The following is a 27368-nucleotide window of genomic DNA, read 5'->3' as shown; positions in this document are numbered from 1 at the left end:
ATGCTGACGAATATGGATTGCATGGCCTGCACTGTGGAAAATCGGGTGGTTGGCACACTAGACACGACGAAGTCAACGACATCATTAAAAGAAGCCTTGCCTCTGCTCAGTGTCCAGCGGAGAGAGAGCCCCGCAACCTACTGAACCGTGACTCTGTTAGCTTTGCCGGCCGACCAGACGGAATCACACTGCGTCCGTGGAAGGGTGGCAGGCAGTTAGCATGGGACTATACTTGCGTATCCACCCTGGCAACGACATACATCACCCTCTCTGCCGGCACAGCAGGAGCCGCAGCGACACACAGAGAAAAACAAAAGTCAGTCAAGTACAGGCAATTAGATCAAAGGTACAACTTCGTTCCAATAGGGTCTGAGACCCTAGGCCCATGGGGTGAGAGTGCAAGAAGGTTTCTTAAGGATCTTGGTTCCAAGCTCATTGACACCACAAGAGACCCTAGAGCAGCAAGTTTTCTCTTTCAGCGCCTCAGTGTCGCGATCCAGAGGGGAAATGCCCGCTGCATCCTCGGTTCCTGCCCGGCGTCGGAGGAGTTCGAGGAAATCTACAGCCTCTAGGAAGCGAACTTTTTCTTGTGTCCTCTTAATGTTCATTTTTTGTATAAAATCAGATATGTAACTGTATAACCTTGCATAATAAAGTGTACATCATAATAAAAAAAAAAGGGGGTGGTAGGAGAAGTGAACACTCTTTCGTATTAAATGATAAGTTTTTCCCTGAGTGCTCTGTGTTCCCTTCTCTGAGGCTGTGGGTCCCTATAATTGCACCAGTGGTGGTACCCCCCTATATATATATATATATATATATATATATATATATATATATATATATATATATATATATATATATATATATATATAGTATATATATATATATATATATATATATATATATATATATATATATATATATATATATATATATATATATATATATATATATATATAGTATATATATATAGTATATATATATAGTATATATATATATATATATATATATATATATATATATATATATATATATATATAATACTATTCGAATGCGCATCAATGTAAATCTGCATTCTGGGATTTATATATTTTAACATACAAATTCAGACATTCAAAGAGAGGCCGACGTACACATACATAATACTTTATCAGAGTGTAGCTTACAACAGACCCCGCGGTGAGTGTGGCCGCCTCATTACCCCGCAGGAGGTAGATGGTCAGCCAGTTATAAATAAAGTACAAGACACAGTTCTCCAGACCAGGAGTTAAGAGGCGTCGAGGCGCGCGCGCGCGCAGACACACACACCACACACACACAGCATGGAGTCCATATCTTGTCAAGGATAAGACTAAACTTGAAAAGGTTCAAAGGTTTGCCACCAGACTAGTACCTCAGCTGAGAGGTATGAGCTACGAGGAGAGACTACGGGAATTAAACCTCACTTCGCTGGAAGACAGAAGAGTTAGGGGGGACATGATCACCACATTCAAGATTCTGAAGGGAATTGATAGGGTAGATAAAGACAGTCTATTTAACACAAGGGGAACACGCACAAGGGGACACAGGTGGAAACTGAGTGCCCAAATGAGCCACAGAGATATTAGAAAGAACTTTTTTTTGTGTCAGAGTGGTTGACAAATGGAATGCATTAGGAAGTGATGTGGTGGAGGCTGACTCCATACACAGTTTCAAGTGTAGATATGATAGAGCCCGATAGGCTCAGGAATCTGTACACCTGTTGATTGACGGTTGAGAGGCGGGACCAAAGAGCCAGAGCTCAACCCCCGCAAACACAACTAGGTGAGTACACACACACACACGACCAAAGAGCCAGAGCTCAACCCCCGCAAGCACAACTAGGTAAGTACACACACTCGCGTCCTCGTACTTGAGTAGGTGAGTACACGCGTGCATGCACAGGTACCAATTCAGAAATTTCAATGTCAAATGCGGTAGAATACGAAAATACACTGTTGCAAAGTTTGTAGTCGACATGCGCCATAAATAACAAGAGAGTGCAGTGTTGCCAGTACCAGCTCCCAAACCCTGTGTTGTAGCCTAAGGTATATGATAATTACTGACCACCTCGAACTCTGCTCTCTTCATACAACTACACTTTGGTAACTACTCTTGGGCAACTACCCTTAGGTAACTATAAACACCTACACCCCTAAAGAGGCAGTTGTATTGTTTCACACTGAGGCTATTATGTCTGAGCTGGGCGCCATAAAAAACAAAGCAAGGGGTTGGTATATATATATATATATATATATATATATATATATATATATATATATATATATAATATAATATAATATATATATATATATATAATATAATATAATATAATCATAATATTTACTATTATAAAAACAAAATGATCACATTTGACAGGAATGTTCTTCAGAGACGTTGTTTGAGGAAGGACTCGCTGCTGTTGTCCTCAAAGCGCTAAGACTTCATTTTGTTTTTAATGTGGTCATTATGCTTACAAGCCCAGAAAACAGAAGATGCCTTTACACCCACAGGGTTATATACCAGTGGAACCACATACCCGCCGAAGTCGTAAATGCCAAAACACTGATGATTTTTACAATCCAACTTGTAAAAAATCATCAGGGACAAATGGGGGGACTTTTTACAAGCCACCGGCTTCCTGTCCTCGTCGAAGCCACTAGTGTGTGTGTTACGGCCTCAGGTAAACTCAGGTAATATATATTTGTAAAACATGCGCCGTTCCACCAGTCTTGGAATATTACGTATTCAAAGGAATATATGTATTTTGAAATAGTAGGATTTGTAAACATTTTAAAGCTTACTTGAACATTGTGTGCATAAGAAGTTTTTAAGAGGACCTGGGCCTAGGTGGGGTTGAGGTGTATCAGTCTTCATCCATACCTACTTAAAATTATCTGTTAGATTAAGGACCTGCCCGAAATGCTGCGCGTACTAGTTGCTTTACAAGATTGTAAATGCTATGTATTCTCAAACTATATTTACTATATATTTAGTATCTATATTTACAAGATACTATGCTATGTATTCTCACAAACCCAATGTACCTTTCTTGTATATAAATATTTAAATAAATAAATAAAATGTTCTCTCTGCTTCGGGGGCTAACATGAGTCTGGCCGTAGCCTCATCCACTCTCCACTGCTCACCGTCGTAAAAGCATCAAACTCTAGCCTATTGAAAACAATTCAAGTGAAGAGTAAGCTCTTTTACAGTCGGTTTTTCTTCCTTGCAAGACTAAGCAATTCCTACATTACTTAAAGCCAATGTTTTATATCGAAATTCGACAGGTGTTTGAACTATTTTAGCCTTAAAAGTACAACAATACACCCTGGGCGTTTTGTGTGTTCCAAACGGAAGACATTGTCTTTTAAAAACAAAAGGGCAGGCGAGCTGTTGTTTTTCGTCCAGTTTTTAGTGTTACAAATAGAAGTAAAGAAGCAAGAATTAGACAAGTTGTAAGTCGACGGTCCATGCAGTTACCAACGATGAGTCACGCTCCGGAGAAATCTTTTTAGAAAGTTGTGTTTACTGTGTTTTAATATAGACAGGAACAGTTATGTTTTCCGGTCAATAATGTCTTGTTATTTTTAGCTGTGATCTTCCTTGGAAAACATTGGGTTTTATTTTGTTTTCTAAATATATTTTCTTTACTTGGTCATTGATAAACGACTTCCTCACTTTCTTCTTGTCTAATCTTTGTCTTTAATTGTTATTTTTCGGATTTTCTGTTGTTCTAATATTTGTAACTGTTCATCAGATGAATTATACTCACGAGTGATGAGTTTCTTTTATGGTAGCACAGGTGTACATGTACTGGCGCCTGAGTGTAACCACCACACAATGTACTAGTGTGATGGTTACACAGTATGACGTATATATGTGACGTATGTACACGTATGACGGATAAGTACATCACTGTCAACATCAGATCACTGCGGGGCGGAGGCAGAATATCAACCACATAAATATTACGCACCAATTGACTATGCCCAGGACGATAATACGTGTTAGTTGGGCATGTTCATAAAAAGACGTGTTTGGAGTCCAAACCTAGCACACAAAAGTTTGGTGTGTGTGGTCGTGCTGCTCCCACGGTAAACTGTAACCCAGCACCTCCAGTTGCCAGTTTAGCTGTGTCTCTTACAATATCCACGTGGGTCGGGGCTAAACCTTCTACGTTATCCGTGGGAAGACTGAACCCTTCGACCCCTCCCTAAAACCATCCATGTTGGGGAAGCTATACCCTCCTCCCATCCCCCAAGAGTATCCATGTGGGGGGGGGGGCAAATCCTCGACCCCCCCCCCTAATTGAAAAATGTCTAAAAACATCATTCATCAACGTATTCAATTTTGATAAGATCAATTTCCTGTCTTAGCAACCTGCAGGTGATGTTTTGTCAATATTTTTTTTTTAGCCACGTTAATCTGGTGCACGAAGATTTAAAAATTTAAATCATGCTCATCTTGAACGATAATATTTCTAACAAAAAACGTTAAACAGACTCCAAACGATCCTAACTTGTTGATTTATTACATAAACACCCAAAATAATTTCGACATTTCAAGCAATGACTTGGAGAAACGTAACCTTACCACTAACAACGTCACAACAATAACTAGCTTCACAACCTTTTGCATCGCAACACCCACCGCTTGGATCACCATGAGAGCTTCCATTACCCCTCCCACGTTACAGGTGCAGGGCGGTGTAGAGGGGGGAGGGAGCCTGAAGGTTAGAGCCTGAAGGACTGGGCGACGTTGTCAATGTGTAAGAAGGCCAAGCGACCACAAGGATGCCAGGATGCGTCACCTTGATGCATGCCAGCAATACTGGAATGGATACAAGGCTAGAAATACATCTTCAAATATACCTTTTTTTTCCAATATGAGCGGGAAAATGTATGGTAGGGAGCAAGAATAACAGTTGAACAAAGGATTGGGTTTTTGCTGTGTAATAAAACACTCCAGTGGAGGTTGTAAAGTGTTGAACAAGCATAAACAAAATATTGACAGACGAGAGTTACATATTTGCCATAAGAGGGTATGTTGAGTGCGGCGCAGCCCGTTATATTACGGTAGACTTGTGCACCAAGTGAAGGCTGCGTGCCGCACCAGGCTGAACTTCACACAGACTGGGGATCCAGCCCGTCCTCCTAAGGCTTCCCAGCGTGGATCACCATACACTAAAAAGATGTAGTGGCTTGACGACATGCTCACAATACAACACATATAAGGGTGTGGTCGCTTCTGGAAGTCTCCACGTTGCAGAACAGGACAACGGTGCCTGTTCTGAAACTTTGAGCCTAATTATGTAGCCCTTCCTCTCCAGTCGTCAAAACGGACAGAAAATGATGTACTAAATTGACCGTACCTAACCGACGACCTACGCGAAAGCGTGAACTGTTGTGAGTAGCTATGATTTATTGTACATCATATTTTGTCCGTTGGTGATTATCACTTAAAATGCGATGTATTATTCGAGAGGAGAGGTTGATAACTAGATAACACTGCTAAGATTCCCAGTGCCAAACTGGAAGGTTTTACAGGGGAATATAGATGAGGAGAGACACTACGATTGTCCCTCCAGCCTGTCCTCCTAAAGTTTCCCAACGTTAAGAAAATGTACCGAAGTCCCCTCTCCTAACCTACCTGAGAACCCAAAACAGAAAACGGGGCAGTACATGTCAATTTAGTGAGCCACTACCATTTTATAGTACGACATTTTTGGCCTTTAATAAGAGTATACGTTAAAATGTGACATTCTATCAAGAGGACAGGTTAATCCTTACCCCTGTGCAACCAATTAACCCGTCCTCTTAAATAGTGCATCTCATTTTGACATACGGCCCCTAAGGCCAAAAACATATACTGAAAATGATAGCGGTCGCAAAATTGACGTGATGTCCCGTTTTCTTTTCGTGGGGTCCTCGGTTAGATTCAGGCAATTAAGTACATCAGTTTAGTGACGTTGTGAACACGGGAGGACACGTGTTGATACAACAGTGCCCAGAGCTTTACCTAACTTATATGCTTATATGGAGAGTGAAAGCGCAGTTTATTAAAATCAGGAGGATAAGGGTAGTGGTATAATAGGGAATGTCTTGCCAGAGCGGGTGGTGTGTATCAGAGGCGGCCCTCACTGGACGCTGGTGACCGGACGCCCTTGGTCACGCCGCTCTCTCTTGGTGAAAGCGTCCAGGACCTTCACTTGTCCTTAAGATCAACCTGCGATATGGTACCTATAATAAAGATATAGTAGAGTGATATAGTGCCTATAATAATCATTACAGGTGGAATGCTCAAAATATGGACGGTTGTGTTCGTAAATTTGAACATAGTTACCAAATATAGTATTTTCTGGAATATAATCTTCATATATACAATTTCAATATTAATATTTTGTTAATAATATTAATTATAGCAACACAGTAAAGTAATAATATTAAGTAAATTAATAATATTACTTTCATTTTTCAAAAGTATGAATCACAGTATTTTATATCAAACTTTGAAAGAATAATGTAATTTAAATTCCTCATTTAAAATAAAATCAATTCATAATATGATTTAAGTACAAAATTAAATGTTATTACTGAACGTGAACAAGATGGCGGGAAGAAACTTAACTCAAGTGACTCGAGGCTTATCCATTGTTATTACCAAAAGTTTAAGTGACCTTAAACTACCAAACCCTAGTGCTCTACATGGAAGATATTAACACCTTCAAAAATATTACCAGAATAAAATTCTGCCAGTTCACTGACCTAAATAGTAGCACGGATCAAAATGCAACCAGTCCCCCCCCTCCCCTGCTCCACACAGCCACCCGCCCGCGACTCTCATAAAGTCTTTCCCAACACTGGTTAAAGTTTATCAACCTCTAACTAGAGGGTTATTAAGGCCACCACAATAGGTTGACTGCATATACACAGAGAAGGAGGGTATACACCCTTCTGTGTATATATCCAGATGTTTAATTGTTTACGTCTCCCGCAAATTTGTGTTTGGAAACTCTGCCAAAACTCAGGGTATCGTGAGTCTAAATATTTATTCTGGTGACTGGCAGTGTTGCCCGAGACAACTATCGCATGCATCTTACTTCAATATTTATATATCATGTTTCCTGTTATTGAGCCAAGTAAACGGGTTAGGTTATAACGTTATGTTCGCCAGGGTCACTAACGCCGTAACGAACGTAACCGTCCATGGCCATACGGTATATATTTATTTATTTATTTGTGTGTGTAAATCACGAAAATCTATTTATTTATATATATGAAGGTACATTGGGTTTGTGAGAATACATAGCGTGGTATTTGCAATCTTGTAAAGCCACTAGTACGCGCAGCGTTTCGAGCAGAAACGCTGCCATATATCTATATGGCTGCTATATATCAAATATGGCAGCAGTGAAGATGGCAGACGGGATTTTCTCAGCGATCAATGACAGCATCCTCTTTTTATTAATAAATCAAAAGAGGACGAAAACATTAAAATACATCGAGTGTTGAGGAATCAGTCCGGGAGGACTTATGTCACTTGTTATGCACTCCATAGTCATCCTGGGACTAGTAATGATGATTGTTGCAGACGCTCATATGAGACCCAAAATTCATTTAGCTAAAGTTGCAGCCATAAGGTATAGTTCATCGTTTAACATGCCTGAATTTACCCGAGGGCCACTAACACTCTAGGAGCCTCGACAGTGTCAGGATGCCGGCGGCTTGTCAACTGTCCTCACGTTTCCCCTGATATACCAACAGTGTAATTGGGTATTAATTACACTTAATTACAATTACCAAAGGGTAATTGTAATTACCAAATTAATGCGCCGAATACGCAGTGCTCAAATTATTGTTAATGTTTATTGTTTCTTTTAGGATCACGAACCGACAATATTTTCATTATTGTGTGCAAAGTCTCATTAGCGCAGTGACAGCATGTTCAGCCACACACAACTGGGTGACTAGTGCGGGGAGTGGCAGTGTTGCCAGACGTGTGACGGGGTGACTAGAGCTGTTCACTCGTGCATGAACAACACCGCTATAGCCTATAGGGCTACGTGCTTCCCTTCCTTCATATAAAACAACAAAAATCAGGCTTATGTTATAACATCGCGCATTAAGAACACCGCTATAGCCTATAGGGCTACGTGCTTCCCTTCCTTCATATAAAACAACAAAAAGCAGAGTTATGTCACAATTTGCGTATTATATTACGCATTTTGAATTAAGTGTATCAGAACTTGTCCTTCTCTTAAAATGTTTTTCGGCCACGAGTTTATTTAAATATCCATCATAAAGTGTTTGCGTTGGTGAATAAGTTTGAAATTTATGCTTTTACACGAATCGTCAACTTATTTTTTGTAAAGCGTTTTGGTAGCCTATTACTCATTTCAGATTTGTGAGAAAATAGTAAACAATGGAGATAGTTTCTTGGTGGCAGTGATGCACTTATGTCTTCAGTCATGGACTCGTATGCATCATCAAGATAATTTTCGGGGAATTGTGTGAAAATGGCTTCATTTTTGTTGCTGAATAATGACGTCACCGCGTGAGTCACGTGATATAGCTCTCAGGGACAGGACGTAGTCTCACTTAAGGATATATATATATATATATATATATATACCTCAAGATGTGAACCAAGTTTCACGGTGCACTACAGCGAGTTTACTTTAGTCCACGTTCAGTGCTGAAGTATCCCTGCTGGTTGGTCACGAGGCAATGTGGCCTTCACAACCCCCCCCCCCCAGTCTCCAACGTCCAACCATTTGGACTGGACGGTAGAGCGACGGTCTCGCTTCATGCAGGTCGGCGTTCAATCCCCGACCTTTCAAGTGGTTGGGCACCATTCCTTCCCCCCCCCCGTCTCATCCCAAATCCTTATCCTGACCCGTTCCAAGTGCTATATAGTCGTAATGGCTTGGCGCTTTCCCCTGATAATTTCCTCCCCCCCACCCCCCCGGCTCCAAACTAACGTAGCCTAAGGTTCAATTACCATCCAACATTATTATATTTGTACCAATCTTTACAATTCAGTTTTGTGCAGTTTAATATATACAAAGTTTTGTATAGCAATATAGATATTTGCGCGTATGTGAGTTTTATCGGTGATTTCAGGGGGGGAATTTATTTCATGAAGGTGGTAAATTTTAAGTTTTAAGTAAATTAGGTTAATGAGTTTCACACCTAAAACACTGACCAAGCTTTCTGGTCGTGGTCGTTCTTGAACCTAATATGCTAGAGAACGATTCTTTTGAGTCTCCGTGGTGTAGTGGTAAGACACTCGCCTGGCGTTCCGCGAGCGCTATGTCATGGGTTCGTATCCTGGCCGGGGAGGATTTACTGGGCGCAATTCCTTAACTGTAGCCTCTGTTTAACGCAACAGTAAAATGTGTTGGATGAAAAAACGATTCTTCGCGGCAGGGGATCGTATTCCAGGGACTTGCCCGAAACGCTACGCGTACTAGTGGCTGTACAAGAATGTAACAACTCTCGTATCTCAAAAAAAAAAAAATCTACTTCACCGGTTATGTTGACAATACCACAATACGAGAAATATGGTTAGGTTAGGGAAAGACATTTATCCGTTTAGGATGGGATTAGTTACGGCAACAATAATCTCAGCGCCACTCACCCACTGAGGTGCGTGGTGTGTGTGTGGTGGAAACACACCAGTGGCAGTCCTTTAGTTATCAGGAAGTTAATTACGAAATATAGATACAAGGGGCCAGATTCACGAAAGCACTTACGCAAGCACTTACGAACGTGAACACCTTTCCTCAATCTTTGACGGCTTTGGTTACATTTATTAAACAGTTTACAAGCATGAAAACTTGCCAATCAACTGTTGTTATTGTTATAAACAGCCTCCTGGTGCTTCGGGGCTCATTAACTGTTTAATAATTGAAAACAAAGCCGCCAAAGCTTATGAAAAGATGTACAGGTTCGTAAGTGTTTGCGTAAGTGCTTTCGTGAATCTGGCCCCAGAGTATGAAGCCGCCCTAGTCTCGGGACCTCTGGTGAGCTGAACTGTGAACCTCAAGTCACACCCGGCGCTCTCAACTCTTATTACATCGCCGTTACAACTGACCTTCGAGTAATTATATATAAACGACAACAACAAGTTATTTACAGTTACAGCCCAGCTCCTGTGCCAGGTAAGTCCACTACGGGCTCACCATAGCCCGTGCTACTTGGAACGTTTTGGTTCCCAGTACCTGAATCTTAAACAGTAACAATTTGTTTACAATTGTATACTCACGTTGTTTCCTATAAGGGCTGGACAACCTGTCCTCGTAAGTAATAAGTCTAATTTTGTACGTTATAGTCTCCAACGTACAAATTACGATATACTATGAAAAGTAGCGGCTCAAGGAAATTCCCGTTTTCCATGGATGGGAAGGTCATGTTTGGGGGGTTGCTTGGGTTCGTACAGTTCTGGTTAGGTAAACACTTGTATTTTGTACGTTGTGGCAAATGGAGAGAACGGGAGAGTTGTTAACGGTAACTTGGGCAAGCCTGAAGATAGCACTTATTAATGTAAGAACAAAGATGTTCCTGTGGAGCTGCAGGGAGTGTTCCGAGCAGCAGCAGCTGGGTGCTGGGAGTGTTCCGAGCAGCAGCAGCTGGGTGCTGTGAGTGTTCCGAGCAGCAGCAGCAGCAGCAGCAGCTGGGTGCTGGGAGTGTTCCGAGCAGCAGCAGCTGGGTGCTGGGAGTGTTCCGAGCAGCAGCAGCTGGGTGCTGGGAGTGTTCCGAGCAGCAGCAGCTGGGTGCTGGGAGTGTTCCGAGCAGCAGCAGCAGCAGCAGCAGCAGCTGGGTGCTGGGAGTGTTCCGAGCAGCAGCAGCTGGGTGCTGGGAGTGTTCCGAGCAGCAGCAGCTGGGTGCTGGGAGTGTTCCGAGCAGCAGCAGCTGGGTGCTGGGAGTGTTCCGAGCAGCAGCAGCTGGGTGCTGGGAGTGTTCCGAGCAGCAGCAGCTGGGCGCTGGGAGTGTTCCGAGCAGCAGCAGCTGGGTGCTGGGAGTGTTCCGAGCAGCAGCAGCTGGGTGCTGGGAGTGTTCCGAGCAGCAGCAGCTGGGCGCTGGGAGTGTTCCGAGCAGCAGCAGCTGGGTGCTGGGAGTGTTCCGAGCAGCAGCAGCAGCAGCTGGGTGCTGGGAGTGTTCCGAGCAGCAGCAGCTGGGCGCTGGGAGTGTTCCGAGCAGCAGCAGCTGGGCGCTGGGAGTGTTCCGAGCAGCAGCAGCTGGGCGCTGGGAGTGTTCCGAGCAGCAGCAGCTGGGTGCTGGGAGTGTTCCGAGCAGCAGCAGCTGGGTGCTGGGAGTGTTCCGAGCAGCAGCTGGGTGCTGGGAGTGTTCCGAGCAGCAGCAGCTGGGTGCTGGGAGTGTTCCGAGCAGCAGCAGCTGGGTGCTGGGAGTGTTCCGAGCAGCAGCTGGGTGCTGGGAGTGTTCCGAGCAGCAGCTGCTGGGTGCTGGGAGTGTTCCGAGCAGCAGCAGCTGGGTGCTGGGAGTGTTCCGAGCAGCAGCTGGGTGCTGGGAGTGTTCCGAGCAGCAGCAGCTGGGTGCTGGGAGTGTTCCGAGCAGCAGCTGCTGGGTGCTGGGAGTGTTCCGAGCAGCAGCAGCAGCAGCTGGGTGCTGGGAGTGTTCCGAGCAGCAGCAGCAGCTGGGTGCTGGGAGTGTTCCGAGCAGCAGCTGCTGGGTGCTGGGAGTGTTCCGAGCAGCAGCAGCAGCAGCTGGGTGCTGGGAGTGTTCCGAGCAGCAGCAGCAGCTGGGTGCTGGGAGTGTTCCGAGCAGCAGCAGCAGCAGCAGCAGGGTGCTGGCTGGGAACACTCAGTGTATCTGGTGACGCCGACGCGGAACCATAGTCACGCCCGTAATTATACATGTCATTATAGATTAATTACTTCCTCGGACGTTAATTAGTCTACACTCTACGCATAAACATTAACAATTTCTTTACATGTTAACTATATTAATAGTAATTCATTATGTGGCGTCTCGCCCATAGGAGTTGGTGAGCCTTAGCCCTATAAAAAAAAAGTCCATTACGGGCTCACCAAAGCCCGTGCTACTTGGAACTTTTTGTCCCAGGTAGCGGATCTTAAACTACTAACTTAGCCCCAGACACTGCCTGGTGCTCCGTCATCCTCACACTAGAATATTAAGCAACTAACAAATGGGTCATAACAAAATGTCTTTACATGTTATTTTCAATATATTTATACGTGGAGTTTTTAAAATTTTCAATAAAACGAGACAAAAAATGAGGTTTCATGCTGTACGACAGTGTTGCAGTCACTGTGTTGTCACGACCGAGGGACCGGTCGGCCGAGCAGACAGCACGCTGTACTTGTGATCCTATGGTCCCGGGTTCGATCCCGGGCGCCGGCGAGAAACAATGGGCACAGTTTCTTTCACCCTATGCCCCTGTTACCTAGCAGTAAAATACGTACCTGGGTGTTAGTCAGCTGTCACGGGCTGCTTCCTGGGGGTGGAGGCCTGGTCGAAGACCGGGCCGCGGGAACACTAAAGCCCCGAAATCATCTCAAGATGTATGTATTAACACGATGTACTGAACGGGTTGAGAATAGCTTGAGCTACCTCATCCCTTTGTGTGTGTATTTTACCTCAATAAACTTATTTCAATTTCAATTTCAATTCAATTTCACTACTCTGCTGTGTTGCTATGTTGCCACGAGCCACTACAATGATTCAGTGTAATGGGTGTCAGCATAGTAGAGTGCCTTTGATGAACATGTTCACAAAGTTACGGTCATAGTTTTGGTGAAACTTTCTTTAGTCATTCTACACCCAGGTCCTAAATTACTGCTGAGTGCACAGTGGCGAACAGTGAGAGAATGGTGCCCAGTTGCCCCACTTTGCCTAGTTTGCAAGGCGAGTGTGTTAACCATTAGCCAGCATTATAGATTGACCCTTATTAGGGAGTAGCCTAAGACCCCTTTACCCTGCAGCGTCCTCACCAACAAAGCAACTTTTCTACAGGCTAGGCTCATTAAAGCGGCGGCCGTCCCCCAAGACTCATTCATCAAATTTAACGTATTGTGTATTAAAGTAGGTCAGTTCTCATTTATATATTAACATTAATATTCATTAAAATTCTGTGCACAGGCGTAGGTTAGGCTAGGTTTTTATAGTTTCTGTTGGCGATTAATTATCAATAGAAGTAATTATCAATAAAAGTAATTGATTACATTACACCAAGAACAAAACCAGGACGGAATGAACTACATGGGTACGTAACTGATGACAACTCCATATATAAGAGTAGGTATAAGAGAAGGAAGACGGTTTGAAATCATTGTAACAGGCAAACGTCGACTGAGAGACGCGGCCCAGGAGCTGAAACTCAGATATGCACTCACGTATCGGTGAGTACAAGAGGCGCCGTCTTACAGAGGCATATGTTCATATAAACAAGCACACACTGGAAGTATGCGGTGATGCTGAATAATAACACACTCCCTTCCCTCCTTGTCGCTTGTCCTTGACTGGTGCACGTGTGTGTGTGTGTGGGGGGGGGGGGCTTTGGTACGTGCCGGGGAAGGTGCTCTGGAACCTCGCCCCCTTCCTCCCCTTTGTGGCTCTGGTGTGCGTATGTAGTGGGGGGAAGCTCTGGTACTCGCCCCCCCCCCTCCTCTTGTCACCGTGGAGCAGGTCTGCTGCTGTCACCGTGCCGCAGGTCTGCAGTTGTCACCGTGGGGCAGGTCTGCAATTGTCACCGTGGGGCAGGTCTGCAGTTGTCACCGTGGCGCAGGTCTGCAGTTGTCACCGTGGAGCAGGTCTGCTGCTGTCACCGTGCCGCAGGTCTGCAGTTGTCACCGTGGGGCAGGTCTGCAATTGTCACCGTGGGGCAGGTCTGCAGTTGTCACCGTGGCGCAGGTCTGCAGTTGTCACCGTGGCGCAGGTCTGCAGTTGTCACCGTGGGGCAGGTCTGCAGTTGTCACCGTGGGGCAGGTCTGCAGTTGTCACCGTGGCGCAGGTCTGCAGTTGTCACCGTGGCGCAGGTCTGCAGTTGTCACCGTGGCGCAGGTCTGCAGTTGTCACCGTGGCGCAGGTCTGCAGTTGTCACCGTGCCTCAGGTCTGCAGTTGTCACCGTGGGGCAGGTCTGCAGTTGTCACCGTGGCGCAGGTCTGCAGTTGTCACCGTGCCGCAGGTCTGCAGTTGTCACCGTGGCGCAGGTCTGCAGTTGTCACCGTGGCGCAGGTCTGCAGTTGTCACCGTGCCGCAGGTCTGCAGTTGTCACCGTGGGGCAGGTCTGCAGTTGTCACCGTGGCGCAGGTCTGCAGTTGTCACCGTGCCGCAGGTCTGCAGTTGTCACCGTGGCGTAGTGTTGTCAGGGCGTGGTTGTACGGGTGACGTCTGGCCATCCATGATGGCTTCACGTGTGGTTGAGGGGAGGGGTGTGGAAGGGGGAGAGTGGGACAGGAAGGGAAAGGGGTGCGAGAGAAGGAGAGCGGGTGGGGAGGTGGGGATGAACATAGAGGACAAGAGAGAGGAGGGCCGGAGAGAGGTATTAAGCTGAATACAAAGAGCATCAGGCGGAGTAAGCCGGACTCCTCCAGTTGTCTCACCATATATGCCGGTGTAACTTGTTCTCTGTTTACTCAACGCGCTCACTCTCTCCCAACCCATGTATAAATATTTATCTTCACCTAAGACTTTTTTAAACGCAGTTCGTGTGTGTATATATATATATATTATATATATATATATATATATATATATATATATATATATATATATATATATATATATATATATATATATATATTATATATATATATATATATATATTATATATATATATATATATATATATATATATATATATATATATATATATATATATATATATATATATATATATATATATATATATATATATATATATGGGCGTAAATAGTCTCGATTATCCAATACTTTGGATATTCTGGTGGTCATGTGATCAGGGTACTGGACTTGTCAGTGATTTCATTGTTCCTGGCAGTCTAAGGTTCGAACCTTTCATGGTGAGGAGTCTTTCGGATATATATTTTTATATATTAGTCCTAGTTTTTCCTAGGACTTGATGATATATATGTGTGCCCAATATACACCTCAGAGTGTTGCTGAGTGCACGTGGGTCTGGGGACCTCCCAGGAAAGTAACCTTTTAGGAGAAAAGGAAGTGACCTTTTAGGCAATCGTTGGTTAATTGAGTGGTTATTGTACTGAGTTGTCACGAGGTTTGATTCCCTGGCGGCCCAGTTCTAACTTTCTTTGGATTACCTGTAAACCTAGATGCTTAGATGGGCCACTGGGATGTGAGAGCGCACGTCTTCAGTGATAGAGTAGTGAGCAGGTGTAACGAGGTGAATGGGTAGGCAGCTGAGTCAAACTCCATTCATAGCTTCAAAAGTAGATATGATAAAAACGAAGAGAGTCTGAAACCATTGAAATAGACGGCAGGCGATTGGAAGACAAAGCCCAGGAGCTAAAACTCGCACTGTAAAAACCGTACAGGTGAAAATTACGCAGCGGCGTCAGCGTCTAGTGTTTACGGATAACAAATGTTTCGCATGGGTGCGTCCTCTTGTCCTCGCCTGGGGAGCCTTGGGATGAGCCTTGGGAACCCTTCTACCAAGCTTGGTGCTCGCCTGGGGAGCCTTGGGATAAACCTTGGGAACCCTTCTACCAAGCTTGGTGCTCGCCTGGGGAACCTTGGGATAAACCTTGAGAACCCTTCTACCAAGCGCGGTGACTCGCCTGGGGAGCCTTGGGATGAACCTTGAGAACCCTTCTACCAAGCGCGGTGACTCGCCTGGGGAGTCTTTAATTCAGATTTAGAAGAATTAAGAAATGCCCAGAGACCTGAAAGCTGCAGTATTAAAAGCTATGGCAACTTTTGTAATAATGGGTATTTGTATGGTCAGCACAACAACCGGACCAGGCAATGTGATGTAGTCATTGCGCGAATTCACCTTGGCTATAGGCAGATCTGGCAGGTTAGTGAGGCTGAGCCACTACCAGAATATTCAGATTGTAAATTCTGTAACAAACCTTTAATGCATTCACTAGAACACTACATTGTTGAATGTGAAATCGTAAAAGATTTTAGACCTCCTGGCCTCTTGTACCACCAACTGAGTAACTATTTCATTGAATCTGGTGTACTGGACAATTTATCCTAAATTTGCTTGTCCATTTTAAAGAATGAAGAACAATTTTATTTTATTATTTTTTAAGTTGCATCTCTTATGAACCCATCCCTGTCCTTGTGTGGCAGTGCACAATAGAAAGTTGATTTTACACATTCATACATTAAAACATTGACTGTAACCATGATATATATATATATGTGCTTCAGCCTACAGCTTAGACCTATTGTCTTGTATATAACCCTCTGTCCTGTGTGACAGTGAATACCAGCATTATCCTCACTTTAATAAGACAATTGAAATCCTCAGATTAGGCAAAATTGTAATTCAATTTTGTCAATAAAGATGTTAATAATAATAAGTGGGATGAACCCTGAGAGCACCAGTGCCAAGCTTGGTGGCTCGCCTAGGGAGCCTTGGGATGAACCCTGAGACATCCCAGTACATTAATATTGAGTTACAAGCAGAATGTTGGATTACTAGACAGGGCTAGTATATACTCTGCCTAAATCCACTAATACGCACAGCGTTTCGGGCCATGCTATCTCTGCCATGTAGTCTGTTAGCACGTGCTTTATTAGTAGTAATATTTGATCTAATAATTTTGCTTCATTTAGAAAGATAGTACACGGAACACTTTTGTATTGCTCGCCTAATAATGTATTTTTAGACGTGTGGATATTTTTAGACGTGTGGATATTTTTAGACGTGTGGATATTTTTAGACGTGTGGATATTTTTAGACGTGTGGATATTTTTAGACGTGTGGATATTTTTATACGTGTGGATATTTTTAGACGTGTCGATATTTTTAGACGTGTGGATATTTTTAGACGTGTTGATAATTAAGGCTTTGTGACGTTGCAGGCGTACCGTCGAGACAAGAGCAGCCGGGTGCAGATAGTGAAGATGGTGTGTGCCACCGTCGTCGCCTCTGCCTTCATCATCGGCTTCTTCATCCTCACCTCAAACTACCTCTCCTCAAGGGCCTGCAACTGCCACAAGGTAAACTATATGTCTCAGTCTCTCTACGTCACTACCTGTAAGCCTCCACGCTGCTTATAATAACTTCTCCCGCGCAATGTTGTGTCTGCCTCATTACATATCCTACAGCTGGAAATATGTTAATTTGAATAAAACTATTTTTTAATCATCTTGGTTTAAGACAGTCTGATCCATGAATCAAACTGTTGTTGTAATATAACGTAATAATTATGCTTAGGGAATATACTATTTATTTATCACACCCGAGAGAGAGAAAACCTTCATGGTATCGTTTCCACAGGAGAGCCACGCTCATAAGAATCTCCAGGCAGCCGGCTTTGTGGAGATCCCGCGAGTGGAAGCGCTCGTCGACAACTCCATACAGGACAACAAGGTGGAGGACAACAAGGTGGAGGAGAACAAAGTGGAGGACAAACAGATTGAGACCAAGCAGACGGAGGCCAAACCGACGGAAGAGGAGGTGTCAACGGAGACTAACATTAAGGATCTGGACACTCTTGACGACGCCACCCTCCCCTCTGTGGACAACCAGCTGTCTCAAGAAGTAGTCCCCGAGGCTGAAGAGGTCAGTATAGAGTATGGATCATACTGACGCAGTGGTAACGGAGGAAGAGACCGGGTTATTGATAAGAGTCAAATCATATTAGTAATGTTAATAAGGGGTCAAGGGTTGCGTTAATCAAGATCAGTTAGGTTCAGTGGTTATATTAGTGAAAACCCAGTCACAGGATATAAGCTGCGGGCCGCCACGATGAAGCAGCCTATAGAGGAGGCTACAGAATGGATTGCATCCTGGTCTTCCAGTATATTACACTCATCCTCATGTTTAAAGTAACTTATTTTTATTCTAAAATCGCTAAATTTTTATAATAATAATAATTTAGATCTGCGAATAATAGTTTGTAATACTTATAGCCATTGTAGGCCATCAAATACTGATATGAATCAGATAATGACATAGCATACAACATATTTTTTATTATTGTTAAATAACCAATTTTTAAACCTCGTGCCGTCGCACCTTTGGAAAATATTGTAAACAATTAGTCAATAATCTTAAATAATCATTGCTGGCTGGAAATTTAAGATTAAACTGTAATTTAAAAAAAAAATAAAAAAAGACGCTAAAAGACGAGAAAGAAATTTTACTTAAAATGCGCAGGATCATGTCTTTGAAAGTATTGTAATGGAAAATGTTAGTACAGGAATATCCTACCAGTAATTTCGCCCCTTGGTTATTTGTATATATATTCCTGTACTTACAATTACTGTATATAGATTCTTAATTATTTCCTTCTATTTCCAATTTATTTTCCTTGACCTTATTACACATTATTTTCTTTATTCCTATTATATACTATATGATTATGGCTCGTGAATCTACCCGAGTCTTTCACAGATACAATCCCAGTTGGCCTGATTTATTGTTATTGTATTTATTAATTTATATACATGAAGGTACATTGGGTTTGTGAGAGTACATAACATTAGTGTTTATGCCTTCTCGCATAGCTACTAACACGCATAGCGTTTCGGGCAGGTCCTTAATCGAACAGATACTTATTAGTAGGTATATTGTAGGAAAATTCGAAGATTTTTAATAGATACATTGTAGTAAAATTTGCGTTCAGCATAATAACTATGATATAAGTTGATGGCAGTGAATACACTGCTGAAGTTGCAATACGTTGATGGCAGTGAATACACTGCTGAAGTTGCAATACGTTGATGGCAGTGAATACACTGCTGAAGTTGCAATACGTTGATGGCAGTGAATACACTGCTGAAGTTGCAATACGTTGATGGCAGTGAATACACTGCTGAAGTTGCAATACGTTGATGGCAGTGAATACACTGCTGAAGTTGCAATACGTTGATGGCAGTGAATACACTGCTGAAGTTGCAATACGTTGATGGCAGTGAATACACTGCTGAAGTTGCAATACGTTGATGGCAGTGAATACACTGCTGAAGTTGCAATACGTTGATGGCAGTGAATACACTGCTGAAGTTGCAATACGTTGATGGCAGTGAATACACTGCTGAAGTTGCATGTCTTAAGTACTAATATTAGGGAAGTGGGTAGCACAAGATACAGTGCGAGTTTGAAGCACATGGTAGGAAACTATGAGGATGAAATTAGGTACTTTTTAGTTTTACTTTTGAATAAGGCATGGGTTGGATAGCTTTTTAATTCCTTAAGGAGTGAGCTCCATAGACCATTTCCCTTTATTTGCATAGAGTGTTTGCACAGATTTAGTTTGACTCTCGGGGATATCAAAGAGATATTTATTTCTGGTGTGGTGCTCATGGATTGTATTACATCTGTCAAGGAAGAGTTTCAGATCAGGATTAGCTTTTAGGAACAAGATTTTGTACATGAAAATAGCACAAGAGAATGCGTGGAGGCACCTTCTCCACACGCTTGACTAGTGTGAAAAGTAAATTGATTAAGAATAACTCATTAACATTCACCAGTATAATTCAGACTAGCAATATACAAACAGCTACAAAATACACATATACACATGCAGACATACTTATACTATAATGATCATTACGAGTCCAGTATAACGGACGTACTAGTAACTTGTAATTAGAGTATCACTGAGAGATAATACGTGACAGTTGCATGGACACTCCCGTGTTGTCTAGTGGCTAGGATACGCGGCTCTCACCCGCGAGGCCCGGGTTCGATTCCCGGCACGGGAAAAATTTTGTTTAGGGTCCCTGTAGTACGTACAGTCGGGTTCCTTCTTGACTCACAATCGAGAATATCGGGTTCGAATCCCTGGCGGGACAGAAATGGTTAGACACTTCAGATATGCTCTAGGTATTAGAACGCGTTACCTATCGCCTAATGCACCTGTTCACCTAGCAGTAGTAGGTACTCAGGAGTTAGTTAGTCGGCTTGTTGTGGGGTGGCATCCTGGGCGGGGTCAGTAATTCGACCTTGGTGAGGAGGGGGGGACCTTGATATAAGCCTAACGTGTATAAATGCACTCTGGCTACCTGTCCCCCGACACAATGAATTATAATTATTATAATTAGATAATACTGTATTGGAAAACTGAATTAACTGATCACTGGATATCAGTATATAAAGAACCTATGTAGTAATACTGTAATAGTAATTTGCCAGAAAGTAAGTCTGTGTAAATATAACTTATAGTATCTTAATGAGGTGAGGAGAATACCTATGACACATCCAGGTATGGATGTGTCATAGGTATTCAAACCATATCCTCACTGCCTGGGCATGGTGAACCCAAGCTAGACCCACCAGAATAAGTATCAGTTGTAATCCCCTAATTGTGCTTTCGGGGGTTTAGCTTCGGCTCTTTGGTCCCGCCATTCGACTGTCAATCAACTGGTGTATAGATTCCCGAGCCTATTGGGCTCTATCATATATACATCTGAAACTGGGTATGGAGTCTGCCTCCACCACATCACTGCCTAGTGCATTTCATTTGTTAACTACACTGAAGGTAGTATATCTGCTGTACACATACATATCAGTGGAACACTTTTTAACTTTACACGATACCTTTTATTGTAATATAAACAGCTAAACTAATATATAATATAAGAACATTACATAATTAATGGTACAGACAATAAAACTTAGCAAACAGGGAAATATATTTACTGTGAATTATATTCACAGTTGGTAGCAGATCTATTTTCCAAATGGAAGCAGGATGATTACCACTAGAAAGTAAAACTATATGCACAAATGTAACGTTCACCAAAAAAATTAAAACATATAAATTAATGATGTGCATTGATATTACATTTGAATTTATATAGGACACAAGTCTCATAATTAGAATACCTGTAGTAAGTGATATTCTCTTGCCGTACAGCTCAACAAAATGATTACATGACAGTCTTTGTGAAAGCAGTTATAGAGTATGATATGCAAGTTTAAACACTAACGGTTCCTCTATTATATAATTATCAGGACTAGTGTTGGACTTTAAGGGCTGAACTCTAGTTTAAAGTTCAATTAGAGTTTAACTTTATCTCACCTTGAACATTCAAGTTCAAAGTGATATAAACACACAACAATAAAACATTAACCTGTACTGTACTTTAAGTCTTTCAGGAATATTATAATTTGTCAACACTGAAGTCCTGAAAAAACATTTTCCACTTACAAAACCTCAAAGAATACAATACCAAGTAATCACTGAACTCAAACAATTTGTTATCCCATTCTCCAAAGATATACATAGCTTCAGTAAATATCCACTTATCTACATACGATATAATACTTTTCACTTTAGAGCAATTCCAATGCACGTGGACAAAATTACAAAATATCTTTTCCACATCAATACCAACATCATAGATAGTGCACTCAAGAGGTTCCCTTCCTGTGTACCCTGGATATATGTATAACAGTTCTTCCTACAAGGTTACTACTTCACTCTGTCTTTGGTCATAACAAGTACACGCAAGTTTATTGAATATCTTAAATGCTTCAAAAATATCTTTTGAGAATATCTGAAGAAGATTATGCAAGTAAAACCACTTCCTTAAAGATTTTCTCAAAGACAAAGACTAGGCTTGTGAAAGATTCATTGTTTTTAATTATGGGTTTCACATATTGTAGAGTTGAGCACTGGTTTTCATCATTTCCCACAGGCATACTATTACACAGGGTTTACTGTTTTGTGTTGTTGAGTTATTTACATATTTATTATTAACTGAGCTGTGTATGTACAGGCGGTGCGAGCCCTGGTGGAAGAGGTGGAGGAGATAGAGGAGGCAGAGAGAGAGATCCTGGAGGCTGAGAGGCAGGAGAACCAACAGACCCTACAAGACATCATGCGCGCCCAGATGGATCATATGAAGAAGATCAAACTTCCCATTGACCTCATCCTAGGCAACCCCGCCTTGGTCAGTATCTTGAAAGAGATGTTATAGGTAAAAAGGTAGTTATAGCATACAAAGCTGGCGAGGGAGGAGTTACAGTGTATGAACGTTAAGTCGTGCATTGCTCATTTGGCAATATTGGTGGTCACTTGCGCTACTGAAGGAGGTATCTATTTTCTTATTTAAACTTAGAAAGGGGTAACAATGTTCCATATAAACAAAAGAGTTAAAAAAAATAAAAACCACTAACCACATCAAACTAAGAAAAGTTTTGAGGCATACATTGTGACAATAGTGATTTTAATTTACAAAAATTACATTGAAACGTAAAGTACTTGATTCTAGCCAGTGACTGCAGGTTGAACAACCCCCCAACAGGTTTTCTCCCGACTGGGGAATGTTATACATGATATAACATTCCTCAGGAAAAATATCATTACAAATCATATTGGCAAGAAATTCCAGTTGAACTCATACACACTCAATATAGCAGTTCAAAATGATTTTGACAAACTCTGACAACATTTTATTGTTGACATCTACACAAAACTGTAAACCACCAAGTTTACTGTTTAACAGCTGCAGTCCCACAGATGTTGACGTGCCAGCCAGTGGAGATGCCACACGTTACCTATAATCCAGACACAGAGACATCTCTAAACTTCACGAGTGTTTTCCCGGTAAACATTGATAATCAACACATCACACATAACATTCCACATTCACTTTATTTACATTTATCTAGCACAGGTTCCAGAAGAGGGCACATCTGCTGTGCCAGGTGAGTACGACGGGCTCACCATAGCCCGTGCTGCTTGCATCTTTTTGTTCTGAGTAGCTGAATATACAACAACAACAACAATCCCGGAGGGCTGCTTGTAAACATGCAGACGACGATACAATTTTTATGGAATGGTTACGTTAGGCTGTGACCACATGTCCAAGTGGTCAAGTAATATTCTCTGTGAATATACGGTAATACTTGTGATCCCTTTGGTGGCTCCGTCATTGCCACCAGCATACGTCCCAGGTCAGTAAGATTGTAAGATATATTATGTAGTGCACGTCAGTCTTCCATGTCAAGTGCTAAAATCACTTTGTTTTATTATGAATTGATTCAAGGTATAATGTGCCAGTATTGTTAACTTTAGAAAACCGAACAGTGCATGTGGAACTTGTGTTTTGAGTTTCATACCCACAGACAAATTTTTTTTTATAGTCTGTGACATATATATTGATGAAGCTTATTATAGTTTTTAGAATATTATTTGCCTGATGCTAATACCTGGTGATAAACTGTGTATGTCAACAGCAAGCCCTGCCACCCAGTTAACTAATTTTGATCTGGTGTACAGGCTGGACGCGATGTCAACTGTGAGGTGGAGCGTCGTGAGCAGCCCCTGGGCGGCGGCATCATGACACAGGCCATCATTGTCACGTGCCACGACAACGACGACGACGACCAACAGCAGCAGATAATGTCCGGGCCGGCCTTCCCTCCACCAGGTGCCCGTCGAATGGGACCTCCGCTCTCACTCATTGCTCCCATCATGAAGATGCTGACTGCCAAGGCTGCTTCCCGAGCTGCTGCCAAGCAACTCATCCCCATGAGCGGCCCACGCTTCCTTCCCTTCCCCGGCGCCCCCATCCCTTGCTCCAACAATGGCCCCTTTCCCTGCATGATGACCCCCCTAAAGCAGATGCCTCTCATGGCTGGTCCTCTCTCCGGACCCATCCCAATCCCCCACAACATGCCTCCTCATATTTCCATGGACGCTAATCCTCGCAGCATGCCCTTCCCTGCTGGCCTGCCACAGATTGTCGGTAAAGGCCGCCTCATGTTTACCCCGCTTAACATCTCACCCTCCGAGCCCAGGCTCAACCTCTTCAATGGCCCTCCCTTCCCCGAGTCAAGGATGAATGCTTTAAATGCACCACCCTCTGAACTAAGAATTATTCCATTCAATGTACAACCTTCCGAGGCAAGAGTTAATCCATTCAACGCACCACCTTCTGAGATAAGAATTAATCCATTTAATGCCCCACCCTCAGAGTTGAGGATAAATCCATTCAACGCACCACCCTCTGAGCCAAGGCAGAATCCATTCAATGCACCACCCCGCGAACTAAGGATAAACCCATTCAACGCACCACCCCCTGAGTCAAGGCAAAATCTATTCAATGCACCACCTCGCGAGCTGAGGATAAACCCATTCAATGCACCACCCCGCGAGATTAGGATAAACCCATTCAATGCACCATCCTCTGAGTCAAGGCAAAATCCATTCAATGCACCACCCCCCGAGCTAAGGATCAATCCATTCAATGCACCACCCCCTGAGTCAAGGCAAAATCCATTCAATGCACCACCCCGCGAGCTAAGGATAAATCCATTCAATGCCCCACCCTCTGAGCTGAGGATAAACCCATTCAACACACCATCCTCTGAGCCAAGGCAGAATCCATTCAACGCACCATCCTCTGAGTCGGGGGAGAATCCATTCAACGCACCACCCTCTGAGTCAAGGCAGAAATCATTCAATGCACCACCCCCCGAGCTAAGGATAAATCCATTCAATGCCCCACCCTTCCTGGAACGCAAAAACGCCATCATCCAAGAAGCGAAGGTTATCACCCTCAACATGCCACCCTTCTCCGAACCCAAAATGGACGACGGCCCTCGTCATCGCATGCTTCCATTCCCTTTCCGCCCCATTGTACGCATGTCTCCCCGCGTGCCCCGTCTCCTCATGTCCCCAGAGCGTAAGGAAGGCCCCATCTCCTTGGCTTCTCTCCACCGGGGTGCCCTGCCTCTTCCCCCACAGCCCGAGGCACAGGGCAACTTCATCCACCCAACACCAGAGGCCAAGTCCCGAGCTCTCTCCAACCCTGTAAACCTGCCTCCGCTCCGCCTGCTGCCAGGAAGACTAGTCGCTCCTGCACCTTCAGGTACCTCACGTCCCGCACTATGTGTATCTTCCTCACGTTCCTCATACTGTATATTCTTTTACTGACTGTAATAAACTGTTGTATTATTGTCATTATTATTATTATGATTATTATTATTGTCATTATATTTGCTATTACTATAATTGGTATATTAACATTGTTCCTTTGCATTCATTAATGTCTTTCCTGCTATTATTATTTTGTCACTGATTATTAGTGCTACCATGACTTGACACTTGATGTTTCGTGTGCAGTGACAGTGGGAGAGAGGCAGGAGAGTGGCCCCATCACGCACATGGAGATGCGGGCGCCCAACGCTCCCGAGCCCAACAGCCAGGAGAACCAGCCCCGTGTCCTAGAGTTCGGTCCACCTCGCGTCGACACCCTCATCAACCACAATCTTTTCAGCGATGAACCCAGACTCCCCATTCTTCCCCAAGACATCGATATCCGCCCCATTCCCAAAGAAATCATGACCCCACCACAGCCCATCGCCATTATCCCCCACAATATGCCCATCGCTGGTCCCTCAAGCCAAGCCCTTTCTCCTCCTCCCCCAAAATTCGATCCTGAGGGACGCACAGGAATTGTGACGGAGATTAACCCAGATGCCGAGATGGTTATCAATCCACAGCTTTCCAGCCAAGAGCCTCCCAGACCTGAAGATCCTCGTAAGCACCACCTCCTCGTTGTCAGCTAATTCCTGACAGCAGCAAGTTGCAAGCAGCAGGGCAGTGTCGTCAAGTAACATCTTTATCTACGGGTGACCTGGTGATCTCATGGTGTGTGTTTAGGATAGTTGCTAAGTACACTGAGAGTCACAAGGTATCAGCAAGAACCTCTTATGGTGGAGAAGAGTTTCTTGTGCCACCTCATGCAATGATCTGTCTTTTAGCTGCTGTCCTTAACACAACCCCTCCACCTGTCATTACCGTCCATTGTCCCGCCGCTGCCCTCCACAAAAATCTTCCATCAACAACTTCCTTCGGCAGTCCTTCCATCAGTGACAACACTCCACACAGTCCCAATACCTGTCACTGCCCTCACTAGGCACTACCATCCACACTGTCCTCTCCACCATCCACTATCCTCTACACAGCCCTTACCACTAACAACAACCCTCCACACGGCCCTCACTGCAGCTACAACCTCCCTTAACACCCCCCCCCCTCCCAATACAGTCAATACAATCCACGTCACCACTCTTTCACACAGCCACTCCACTAACGTCAGTCCTCCATCTCCACCAGCCAGTTCCTTCATAAGGTCTTCCACCAACTACCGTCCCCTAAAATGCCTCTCTGACAATCACCCACATCAGACCACTACCCTTCAGTTCTTTCCGTCTTCAGTCCCAAAAATTATAACTCCAGTTATACAACATTCAAGGTCTAGACAAAATAAATTTCATCTAACAATATATTTCTCTAAATGAATTACTATACTGTATCTTCATATCTATACTTTTATACACAAAGTCAAGGCAATACGAATACAGGATGTACCAGTTTTTATATTTGCATCTAGGGAAACATTTTTGATGTCTAGAAACAGTTAAATTAAAAGCAGCAATACCCATTTTTAAATACTGTACAGTATATTTAACAAATTTGACAGTCAAATCGCTGTGTTAAGAATGTCTCTGCTAATCTTCCCTTAACTTGGCTGTCTCAAAATTTCAATAAACAAAATTTCTAGAACAGCTGTTTGTAACCCTAGTGGAAACATTATAGACACGCCATAGGTGCTCCAAGCTGCTTTAGTTTGAATAAAGTGATCATCAGAAGGAAATAATAAAACGACAATTAAAGATCATTTGGAGACATTGAGAGGGAATTAGGACAATTTATGGCGTGCCTATAATGCTTTAGTCCATCGTTAGACCCTACACGGCAATGTACTTACTACCTAATTGTTGTCCAAATTACCAAAAATTATTGTAATGTGATACTTGTATATGATCTTTTACTGTAGAATAAAAAAGTAAAAAATCCACCCCAGTTTCCTTTGGCGCCACATCTGCCATGTTTAGGGACTTCTCGTGCTCCTCACAAATAAAAAAGTGCCCGACTTAACAAAATATCTACAGTCAACTGGCCCAGAGACACGACCAAACACCACATTCTCTCCAAACAATCTACCATCCGCTACCGAGCGGACAGCACACTGAACTTGTGATCCTGTGGTCCCTGGTTCGATCCCGGGCGCCAGCGAGAAACGATGGGCATAGTTTCTTTCACTTTATGACCCTGTTACCTAGCAGTAAATAGGTACCTGGGAGTTAGTCAGCTGTCACGGGCGGCTTCCTGGGGGTGGAGGCCTGGTCAAGGACTGGGCCGTGGGGACACTAAAAAAGCCCC

The 27368-nt window shown here is 43.3% G+C and overlaps 1 protein-coding gene and 1 non-coding gene across 2 annotated transcripts in view; both read left to right on the top strand.

Moving 5' to 3' along the window:
- The window catches only part of LOC123767900 (RNA-binding protein 33), a 46338-nt gene extending 19337 nt beyond the window's left edge, over positions 1-27001 (top strand). Inside the window, exons 2-6 of the mRNA XM_045757989.2 lie at positions 17041-17178; positions 17459-17743; positions 21910-22083; positions 23415-25008; positions 25263-27001. Coding sequence (XP_045613945.2) covers positions 17041-17178; positions 17459-17743; positions 21910-22083; positions 23415-25008; positions 25263-25708 — 2637 coding nt within the window. The 3' untranslated portion in view covers positions 25709-27001. The remainder of the gene's footprint in view (positions 1-17040; positions 17179-17458; positions 17744-21909; positions 22084-23414; positions 25009-25262) is intronic.
- Positions 19819-19890, top strand: TRNAE-CUC (transfer RNA glutamic acid (anticodon CUC)). Its single transcript has one exon. It is a non-coding gene; the product is annotated as a tRNA-Glu (tRNA).
- Positions 27002-27368: the final 367 nt, after the last annotated feature.

This window comes from Procambarus clarkii, chromosome 58 (genome assembly GCF_040958095.1).
Source record: "Procambarus clarkii isolate CNS0578487 chromosome 58, FALCON_Pclarkii_2.0, whole genome shotgun sequence".
NCBI classification, from domain to species: Eukaryota; Metazoa; Arthropoda; class Malacostraca; order Decapoda; family Cambaridae; genus Procambarus; species Procambarus clarkii.
The sequence above is the reverse complement of the archived record's forward strand: the minus strand, read 5'-3'. Positions and strand labels throughout refer to the sequence as shown.